General features: G+C 38.4%; 1 protein-coding gene across 3 annotated transcripts; it reads left to right on the forward strand.

The window, feature by feature from the left end:
- The first annotated feature begins 3359 nt into the window (after window positions 1–3359).
- On the forward strand, window positions 3360–10795 carry pigq (phosphatidylinositol glycan anchor biosynthesis, class Q). Of its 3 annotated transcripts, none has more exons than XM_027156886.2 (11): window positions 3360–3427; window positions 4641–5342; window positions 5834–5965; window positions 6093–6213; window positions 6915–7041; window positions 7196–7349; window positions 8619–8730; window positions 8961–9041; window positions 9157–9271; window positions 9854–9915; window positions 10094–10795. In XM_027156886.2, the coding sequence occupies exons 2-11, from the start codon at window positions 4678–4680 to the stop codon at window positions 10244–10246; spliced, it is 1722 nt and encodes a 573-aa protein (XP_027012687.1). In that variant the 5' UTR covers window positions 3360–3427; window positions 4641–4677; the 3' UTR covers window positions 10247–10795. The 3 variants fall into 3 exon arrangements, with proteins under 3 accessions (XP_027012687.1, XP_027012686.1, XP_027012685.1); XM_027156885.2 differs by lacking the exon at window positions 3360–3427 and adding an exon at window positions 4016–4127; XM_027156884.2 differs by lacking the exon at window positions 3360–3427 and adding an exon at window positions 4039–4242.
- The last annotated feature ends 838 nt before the right edge of the window (window positions 10796–11633 follow it).

Genomic DNA, 11633 nt, shown 5'->3' on the forward strand with positions numbered 1-11633 from the left:
GTGTGTGGTCTCTTTTTCCCTAATAATTTGACAGTTGTTTTCCAGGAAAGTGAAAGTGAAAGCACGGCTGTTGTTCACTATCTTACCAGCAGATGTCACTGTTACCTGGAACTAAATGTCCTCTTTTTTAAATTTATTCAGTTTGTACACTGTTAGGTCAACAGATTAGATCATTTTCTGCAGAAATGTTGCAGGAGGAGGTTGTGTTGTGTCACCAGACCATAGTGTTATAACACATAAACATGCTAAAATGAGCTCCGACCCACTGTTAGGTTCATTTCTGGATAAACGAGACGTTTAGAGTCTGTTCTCTTTGGTGGACGGACGTGAGTTTAAATATTTTTCTCATTAATTCGTTTATCTCTTTTTTTCTTTAAATGGGTTTATCCTCAATAAGAAATCAGTGGTTACGTTTTTACACCATCGATCCTTTTGACTAGGAAAGTTTCTCTTATTTCCCACATTGATCAGTGAACTGCATCCAAAAATAAAGTTCAACTAACTTTATTCCATTCAGGTTTAAGTGTTGAAAATTTTTTTATTGTCGTCCATCCAGACTTTTATTTTATTTATCTTTTAATCAGCACAATAAGAGTACAATGGATTCAGATTGGGATTCAGTTCTTTGTCTCTTTTTCCTTCTGTTGCTTTCACATTCAACAGATTCCCACAAGTCACATGACCTACCTTCAACTCTCGAACCATAAAAACCACGTCCGCACTCTTCCTTTATCGCAAACATCTGTGTCTACTGCACAAAGAATTAATATGTAGGAGACTTCTGGAATTTGACCTTTCTTTTAACTTAACTCAGTGTTTGGAAATTCGATTCTTATCTCAAAAGCCTGAGAGTGTCCTAAAGTCACGCCGCGTCTTACTGCTCTGAGCTGCTTTTCATGAATTTATCTTTAATTTAGAATTTATCTAGAAAGCCGAACTTTTACTCAGAGCTGCTTCTGAACATTTAAAGGCCTTAAAGCAATCACAATCATTTTATTTTATTTTATTTTATATACAAGAAAGAAAAGAATGATTACTTCAGTACTACAGATGAAGAAAACTTTCTAATAAACAAAAATTAAAACAAGAATTAAACCTCTTCAACCATGAAATAAATGAATAAATAATGCATAAATATGTAATAAAGATTTAAAATCATTTCTGAATTGGTTTTAATACAAAGTGCTTTGATCTTCGGAGGTTAGAAACCTTCTTAGAACCCTTTTTGATAGCATTGATTTTACACTTCAGTTTTACACAGAACCTGTAATGTTTCCCTGAAGAGGAACGAATCTCTAAAAGAATCATTACCAAGAATTCACAATCCACATTAAAGGGTTCTTTTTAACGGCCCACTGGATGATTAACATGTTTTTACTTCCTATCAGAACCCGTTCTGTTAGGAAACCACGTATGGTTCCTCCAAGCAAAGGACCTTTAAAGGTTTCTTTTCTTTTGTTATTTGGAACCTTTTCTGACGGGTAAACACTTTGGAAATTGGGTTCTACAGAGAAGCTTCTAAAGAGGGGTTTATTTTTAAAGGTAACAGACTCTAAGGGCTCTTTAATGGGACTCTATCATGATGAATTATTGTAATTCTTTCTGATATCAAAATAATTTTTGACTATGGATCTTAAAGGTGGACATTTGGAAATTTAGGGTCCTACGTTTAAGGGTTCTAGGAGGAGAAGAGAGAAGCGGTTTGTCATGCGGGTTGCTTGGTACAATAACTTTTTACTAGTTCTAATTTTTTAACTCTCAGGGAAAAAAATAATTCTTCAAGGGTTCTTTGGAATAACAGGCAAAGTTTCTCTCCTGTTGTGGAGTTATATGTCTACCCTTTAGATATGTTCTGCCCTAGAGATGTGAAGAAAAGTGTTTTTTTTTTCCTTCTGCTTTTCAGTGTGCTACAGGAAGAAGAGTTCTGAGAAATTCAGGTGTGTGCAAATAAAAGTCTTTCCAGGAATTTAAAAATAAGATGCAGTCCTGTTAAGATGATGGTTACAGGAAATAGAGGAAGTGTGTCTAAACCACATGACTAGTTCTGCTACTCAAAGACAAAACACCAACGATGTGACAGTTCAGTTCTGACCAATCACAGTTCAGAAATCCACACCAGGTTGTGTAAAGATCTACTGGAATCTGGGGGAACTTTTGGGAAAATGCACGTTTAAGAAAGATTTTAGCATTAGTATTATTAAAAGGATTTTTTTTGTTTAGCTCTTTCTGTAAATCACTTGCTCAACATCTTCCTACTCTGTTTATTACAGCATATAACACAGCCATCACATGACTTCTGGGCTCTGTCTGTTTTTCCTGATATAAATGATGATTTATCAGAGAACCCAGGTCTCTCTCTCTCTCTCTCTCTCTCTCTCTCTCTCTCTCTCTCTCTCTCTCTCTCTCTCTCTCTCTCTCTCTCACTCACACACACACACACACACACACACACACACACACACACACGATGTGGTCATGAATTTTATTATACAAGACACAGTGATTCATTAACGATTTCTTAAGGATTAAGCTTCCCCTTTTATAATATCATCATGGACGCTCAGAATCCATAAAACCTTCATCAGGAATCCTGTACAAGTCTGAAGTAACCAGGACAGAATGAATATCTGCTGTATTTTTACCCAAAGTTTCGATTAATTACTGATTATTCAGTGAAAATAGATTATGGCTGAATTTTTTTTTTTTTTTTTTTACAAATCTTGCTGCATGCCGCCACCTGCTGGTCAGATGACGGTATTTTCCGCAGAATTCTGTGAACAAAATGACTTTAAAATAAGTCTATAGTCCAAACATTAGAGTTAAAACTGAACTGAACTGAACTGAAATGTGTGAAAGAATACAGATAATAAATTAATACAATAAAAAAACACCAAATCCATATCAAAACATGTAACTGCCAATCAGAGTAAAAAAAAAAAACAGTCCTAATATTTTTATTTATTTATTTGTTTGTTTGTTTGTTTGTTGTAATCTTGTATTTTCCCCTCAAATAAAACTCTGTTTAGGTTAATTTCCAATGGATTGTAGTAAAAAAGAAAAATAATTAAACAGATATTTGCTCAGTTACATAAAAAGGAAATACAACAATTTACATTCTTTAAAAATACTTGAATATACTAAAAGATCATTTTTCTAGTATTGACACGTGCATTGTGTAAGTCATATATTTATTAGAAATCCCAACAATACTTACATTTGAAAGATGTAAAGCTATATTAAGACATACTGTATGTATTCTTTAATGTATTGAGAACCTCCACATACAGAGATAAAACCCCCCAAACTCTACATGTGCCTTTGGTTCCCACCCAAACTTCCCTCTTATCTCCTGCAGCTTGTTATCAATGACAGAATGCTGATGAACAAGACACTGACTTTCACCACATTGACTGCTTTCTCTTAACCAGTAAGTAACTCTCATTGTTCATTATGGTTAATAATCATACTTCATAAGACAATGCAGTATTTTAGTGTTACTAAATACTGAATATACTAAACATTTAATAAAACCCTGATGTATTGTGAGTCTTAGTGAAACTCTGTGTAACTATTTTAAATAAATTAACTTTAAATTAATAAATTAACTCTGTGCAACTTTTTTTAGATAAATTATGCATTTTCTTATACAATATTATGTATATTATATCTGAAATGTGCCTAAAATTCAATGCATGTCGTAACATTGAAAAGTGATGAGTGGTATAAAATTAAAGAGAGCGGAAAACCTTTGAATTTTAAACTTTAGTTTTATTTATTTTTTATTTATTTGTATTAACATTTATATTGCATTCAATTAAAACTCTTTAATCCGGAACTCGAGTTTTGGAATGTTGTTTCATCCGGCGGCTTTTATAAGACGCACTCTTTAACAAAATAGCTTTGGGTTGTGTTACAATATATCTGTATGTCCCTCAAGTCGGCGCCCTATGTAGGGTGGACGTAGTGTTTGTTACTGCGCCATTTCTAGTGCACTTCGGTTTGCACAACGAGGTATTTGGGATGCAGCTATAGTAGTTAGCGGTTCGTAGTTCTTTACTTAGCCTTTAAAGCTAATGCTTTCCGAGCTGTTAGCTTGCTGGATGAATTTCTGACGTTATCTCGAGTTTGTACGAAAGTTTCACCTTTTTATTGCCATGTTTTTCTACTTAAATGTGTAATAATGTATAATTTGGTGATCAGGACGCTGTCAGTGTTGCTGGAGGACAAAAAGAGGACATTTGTGTAAGAAAACAAAGTATTTATTGTATTGGGTTTAATTACAAACCCTGTAATGTTGTGACAATGAGACGGAATTAATAACAGATCAGTTTTAATAATGAATCACTTTTTATTCTGCTGGTTTATTAAGAGTTTATAATATAAACTGTGTTATTAATAAGTTAAATGTTGAATATTTCACTTTATTTACTGGAATCTTATTATTATAAACATGCATCTATAAAATGCATCATTTCTCTTAGGTTGTTTTAGAAAAGTTATCATTCTGCATTTGATTTAAAACAAACAAACAAAAAGAAAACCTACACCGATGTGTAAATGATAATCAGCTGAAATGTTCACTTTATTTTATTCCCTATGACTCATTCAGGTCTTTGTGTGTTTTTGTTGTATTTCACCAGAGGGTTTTATTCAGTGAGATTATTTTAAAGTGCAGTTATGGTGCTGAAGATTTTCTTCCCACGATGCTGTAACATGGCTGACAGCGGTCTGCTCGTGGGTCGCTGGATCCCAGGACAGGACACCGCTGTGGTCCTGGCCGTCGTTCACTACCCCTTCATACCCGGCCATGTGAAGAAGTACCTGTGCGAGCTGCGCAGCCAAATTCAGCTGGATTTGACCGTTCTTGGGTCGTGGAGCTTATCCAAGGACGGTCAGAAGGAAATGGACGGCTTCTTGAAGGACCTCAGCACCATCTTCACTCACTCACGCTGGCTGCAGCTGAGCCGCGAGCCTGGCAAGAAAGGCTTCGCTTGTGAGGTGGTGTGCAAAAACGGCCACGCACCAGCAAGCGAGGAGGAAGACAAAATCATCTTTGTTCATTATGATCAGAGGAAGGTTATGCTCTCGAAGCTTCATCCTGTCCTTGAAAATGGTGCTGATGTGGAGTCTTCGGAGCTACGTGCGGTTTTCCACACGGTTTCCCAAAGCGAGCCGCTGTTCCTCCTCGACAAATACGACGATGGGCCGCTGAAGCTGACACACTGGCAGTCGGACGGCAGGGAGGCGAGCATTATCATGGAACTGGTCAAACAGGCCTCCGTTCCCATCTGCATGCTGCTTACCATCCTGGTGTGTTGGTGGAAGTGGCTGTGGAGCTTGAGGTGACGTGGTGTATATGTTTATAAATCCAGGAAAGATTATATTATTACAGAGTATATTATTATATTATACAGAATGGAAAGAAAAGAGAAAGTGTAATATCACTCAGCTCTTTGTTTAAATGCAGTTTTAAAGTTTTCACCTCAACACAAGTTCTGAAAAAGGAAAACTAGGCAGATGCTTCGTATGGAAATAACTCACTGAGTTCATTATCGCAAGTCTATAGAAATACTGCCATAAATTACAAACTGCACCTCTAATTTTAATATTAAACAGCTGTCTTAACTGGTGCTCACATCACCTTTTTGTTCGTGTTTTGTGTTGAGTAGTTTGTAATGTATGGTGCCCCCTGCTGGCTGTAAGAAGAATTGCACCGAGTTGCATTGGGTTAAAACTGGGCAGATTTTTTTTGGGTGACAAATTTGCAGGTTTTTAGGTGCATTTGAAATTCTTCACCTGATCCCAAAACACCCCCCCCCCCTTTTTTTTACAGGGTTCTGAATATTTGGCCGGTTCGCTTTATTTCGAGCAAGTTGTCCACCTGCGTTCAGGCAGTACACAGGACGGATCATTTTCAGACTGTCTTCTCTACTCGGAAAGCCACGACACACACGGACTTCATGAGGTACAAGATTCGAACCCTTTACTGTTGTATTAGTTTTAAAATACAGGCTCATATAATCCTCCTGTGGCATGTTTACAGTAATGTGGTGTGTGTGTGTCTGTGTGTGTTGTATTTTATCTCACTGTAGGAAGGCGAACATGTTTGTGTCCTTCTTTATGGATATAGCTCTGGGACTGCTGCTGATCTCTTGGCTCTACAGAGAGAATCGTATCAGCCAGCTAGCTAACACCTTAGTGCCGGTTGCTGATGTGAGCACTGTTTACACTCGCAACACAACACACACAATGACAGAAAAAAGCTTGTTGACACACAGCTACACCTGTTTGTAGTGTTTAACGGCTGTACTGAATCAGAAGCAGGTGGGCGTGGTTTAAACATCATTGACCAACGAGAAATCCTGCCTTAACGATGCAGGACCGGTTTTATGACTGGTGTTTATAATGTAACATGTCACCTGTCAGTCAGAGAAAAGAAGGTGTGGCCTTGATGGAGGTGTCAACAGTCTAAAGTCAAGTCAAGAAGCTTTTATTGTCATTTACACCATATCTAGCTGTTACAGTACACAGTGACATGAGACGACGTTTCTCCAGGATCAGAGTGTTACATAAAACACACACAGAGCTATAAGGTGTTAAGTTAGTCCTAGATACATAAAGTGTATCTGTGCAGCCTGGTGTACACAGTGTGAGACAACAAGACAGACAAGACAGTGCAGGACAAAAGACCGTGCAAACAAAAAGACAATACACGAGACATCACACAGAAACAGCTACCTGACACTCAGAGGAAAGGAGGCCTTCTTGTCATAGAGAACTTTGGGTTCTCCTGCAGGTGTAAATAAACTCTGTGGGTGTTATAAACATGATGGTTTACAGTAGAAACAGTATGTTTTAGATACTAAGCTCCGTGCTGTATGGGATATAAACAGGTCAAGCTGTTTGTTTTTCAGCATGTAGCCAAGGAGCTGCAGGATCTGCTGGAGTGGCTGATGGGCGCCCCCGCTGGTCTGAAGATGAATCGAGCGCTCGACGAGGTTTTAGGGAGATTTTTCCTCTACCATATTCACCTGTGGATCAGTGAGTGGTGGCACTTTTCACTGTTACTCAGACTGAGTCGGGGGGGGGGGGGACGAGACGATATTTAAATATAATTAATTTCATTAGGATTTTAAAAAGTAAAGTCTGAGCTCCTGGTTCACTCGTAGATCTCTTGTGTTTCTCGTGTCCTCAGGCTACATCCGTCTGATGTCTCCATTTATTGAAATGATCCTGTGGTACGTCGGACTGTCCGCCTGCCTGGGCTTGACCTTTGCCCTTTCTGTGCTGTCGGACATTGTGGCGCTTCTGACCTTCCACATCTACTGCTTTTATGTGTATGGAGCCAGGTAAAGGCATGACATGGTGACATCTAGCAAGCTTACAAACCTGAAACAAAGACCTTTCAGATACAGGAGACATCATTATAATAATATAATAAAAACATAAGCTGAAGTTATAACCTGATCGACTCTTTATATTTAAACATTTAACATTTTATAGGTGTATATAAGTGTGTATAGGTGTTTATATGTTTAAGTGTTTATATAGGTGTATATAGGTGTTTATATAGGTGTTTATGGGTGTTTATAGGTGTGTATAGGTGTTTATGGGTGTTTGTGTGTGTGTAGGTGTATATGGGTGTTTATAGGTGTTTATAAGTGTATATAGGTATTTATGGTTGTTTATGGGTGTATGTAGGTGTTTATAGGTGTATACAGGTGTTCATATGTGTATATAGGTGTTTATGTGTTTATACATGTTTATAGGTGTTTGTGGGTGTTTATAGGCATGTATGGGTGTTTATAGGTGTTTATAGGTGTTTGCGGGTGTTTATAGGTGTGTATAGGTGTTTATAGGTGTTTATAAGTGTTCATAGGTGTGTGTATAGGTGTTTAAGTGTGCTCTGCTTTCACAAAGATTAAATCTTGAGCTTGTAGACAACGGTTATGTTGATGAATCACCAGCAGGGGGCAGCGTCTGTTCTTTTTCATTCTGGATTCTCTGCAACTTGGAAAATCTGAAATATTAAAGCTAAGAATGCAGTGAAACCGACATACTATTGTAAAAATATTCTTGGTGTCTATCAAAAAATTTACTTTTGTTTAATTCTAAATAAAACTTCACTACATTCTCTATATAAGTCTGATGATAAACGACGATGGCACTCACACTCAGGGTGGATGTCAGCGGTGATGACACTAATTTGCTGTTTAATCATTAAAGGCATGAGCTACCATCAGCCCGTCTTAGATTCTCTATAAATAATAAAACACTTTCTTGACAGTTTCGCTAAGTAGATTACAATAAGAAGCTCGTAATAGAAGGAAACGACATTTTATCTCCTAAAACCAGAGCTCCGCTTTTCTCTCCTCCTCCTGCCATAAACGTCCAGCACTTCAAATGTTGTCACGTTGACATCCTGGTGACATCCTGGTGTGTGATTCTGATTGGTTAATCCTGTTTCTTACCTTAGCAGCAGGAAGCCATTATAACTGATTAATTGATGATTAAATAGACAATTGTAAAGCTTTTAATGACCGAACCTTAAGAATTTTTTAAGGTTGTATAAGTGTATATGTGTGTATATGTACTGTGAGCTGTGTGTCTCTCTGCAGACTCTACTGCCTTAAGATCTACGGCTTGACGTCTCTCTGGAGGCTTTTCCGTGGAAAAAAGTGGAATGTCCTGAGACAACGTGTGGACTCCTGCTCTTACGACCTGGACCAGGTAACGTGAGAGGGACTGACCGTTATTCATGCAGAATGTTATAGAAAGTTCTTTGTGTAGAAGGTCATTAACGTGATATTAGTGTAAGGAGTCTCCAGCGTCATTCTTCACCCTTCATTGATTATTTTCCTCCAGCAGTCACAACTAGGGGGTTATTTCTGCGTCTCAGTTCGTATCTGCAGCGTTGTGGTTTATATACTCTTGTCTTTTTGTCTGTCTTTATTCTGTAGTTGTTTCTCGGGACTCTGTTCTTCACCGTCCTCTTGTTTTTGCTTCCCACCACCGCTCTCTATTACCTGGTCTTTACTCTGGTGAGTAAAACAGATCAATGCTTGAGGAAATGTGTATGTTTTATTCATAAAGCGCCGGCGTGGATGTTGGAGTCCGAGGCCTTACGAGTGCTGCTGCTGTTTTGTGTGTTTGTAGCTGCGGTTAGTGGTGGTGACGTTCCAGGGTCTGATCCACCTCAGTGTAGACTTCATCAACTCCTTCCCATTGTTCGCCATGGGGCTGCGTGTGTGCAGGCCGTACAGACTGGCTGGTGGGTCTTGCTCACACCTACACACCTTACCTCCTTTACACCCATCGGTACATCAATCAGCAACATACATGGCCAGTTAAAGCTAGCTAGCAGCTCACAGTTGTGTTAGCAGTGATTATGCCACAGATGGGATTTACACTATTGATTCTTCAGTAGATTCTATTTCTTTTGCACTGGAGCTTTAAGGCTCTTGTTGTCGTTATACGTAATAAATCTCACCGGCTGTTTTTTTTATTTTTTTTTTATTATTTTGTAGATTTTATATTTACTTTCCCACTGTAATGAATTTTCACACTGTTTATGGCAATATAACCTACATTAATTAATATCCATTACACACTCATAAATATTCATTATACACTCATTTATATTCGTCGTATGTATCGTATTGTTAATGTCTGTTACAAACTTATTAATGTTACTTATACCTTTTGTTAGTGTTCATTATACATGTGTTTATTAATCATTAATATTTACACATTGTATAATATGAGTACTAATCTTTGTCCTGAGCTTTAGTATCAGCTGCATCTGATCGTGTGTGTGTGTGTGTGTGTGTGTGTGTGTGTGTGTGTGTTTCAGAGGGGGTGAAATTCTGTGTGCTGCATGAAGAACCTGGTGCTCCACTTCACCTGATGATGGAGGTAACACACTCGTGGCCTATATTCTACATGGACTTACTGATGTTTACCCATGAATCCTGTCTGTCTGTCTGTCAACATCTCTCTATCTATCTCTATTCATATCTAACTGTGTGTGTGTGTGTGTGTGTGTGTGTGTGTGTGTGTGTGTGTGTGTGTGTGTGTGTGTGTGTGTGTGCAGATCAACCCTCTGCGGTGCAGTACAGTGCTGCAGTGTTATCGTCTCGAGACATCTGGCTGCTCATCCAGAGACTCGTGGCTCACTTTGTGTAAGAAGCTTTTTGTTGGAGAGCTCATTTACCCCTGGAGGCAGAAAACGACCAAGACTGATTGAACCACACCCGAGACTTTCCTGAGCTCTACAACACACCCCACGACCCCGCGAGCAGTCCGATGACATGCTGACTTCCTGCACTCACTGTCTAACTAAGGCGGATTCGGTGGTGTCTTTTTTTTTTTTTAAACTCTCTCTCTCTCATGGCCTGTTTTTTCTCACTCCAGCATCACTACTTAATATTTTAATCCTAGTCTTAATAAATAATAACAAAGATCAAGATTTTGATTGTTTTTATAATATCTTGTTGATCTACATTATTGTGGTACATTTAATAACAGTCAGGAGTTTTGTGTACAGATTAAAATAATAATGAAACAATAATGTAGTGATTTAGTGACCATGAGGTCGACTAAACAAATGACTCGTCCTGATTCGTTCTCCTGTGAGTTGTTTAATTACCTTCCGTTGTTGTGTTAATCAGAGACACATTGTCTCATGAATAGAGCTGAACAATTCACATTGAACATTTCTGTCAGATTAAATAACTAATTCCCAACTGATTTATGTTTGTATTATAATATCTATATAAAGCGATAATGCAGCAAATATGTGTTTGTATTTGGATTTAATTACTTTATGATTTTTGTTGACTATGTTTGAATCCCTGTCTCTCTCACACTGTCTCTCTCTCTCTCACACACACACACACACACACACACACACACACACACACACACACACATTCTCTTTGTGTGTATCTCTCTCTCTTTCTCTCTCACACACTGTCTCTTCTCTCTCACTCTGTCTCTCTCTCACACATTCTCTGTGTGTATCTCTCTCTCTGTTTCTCTGTCTCTCTTCTCTCTCACTGTCTCTCTACTCTCTCACTCTCTCTCTCTCTCACACACACATTCTCTTTGTGTGTATCTCTCTCTCTCACACTGTCTCTTCTCTCTCACTCTGTCTCTCTCTCTCTCACACATTCTCTGTGTGTGTATCTCTCTCTCTCTCTCTCTCTCTCTCTGTTTCTCTCTATCTCTCTCCCTCTCTCTGTATCCCCCCCCCCACACACACACACACACTCTCTCTCTCTCTCTCTCTGCATGTACTGTGTGTGTTAGTGCTTTTTGTTGTAATTCCTGCTGGGATCTTCAGCTCAGCTGATGGCACACTTACCACTCTATATTGAATTATATAAAAACACCCATGTCATAAAAATGGTGAGACAACTGCTTTTTTTTTTTAAGCAGGCCCTTAGATCCTTCATTGTGTATATGTGAGTGTGTGTGTGGGTGTGTGTGGGTCTGTGTGTGTGTGGTGTAAAAGCTCTCCAGATGTCCCCTCATGCCCCACGAGACACTCACGTTTCTCTAATCCACACACGTTCCATGCACAAACACATCATACAGCAATTTGCATTTTTAATCTCTTCCCTGGAAAATGG

Source organism: Tachysurus fulvidraco, chromosome 15 (assembly GCF_022655615.1).
Source record: "Tachysurus fulvidraco isolate hzauxx_2018 chromosome 15, HZAU_PFXX_2.0, whole genome shotgun sequence".
Classification (NCBI taxonomy): Eukaryota; Metazoa; Chordata; class Actinopteri; order Siluriformes; family Bagridae; genus Tachysurus; species Tachysurus fulvidraco.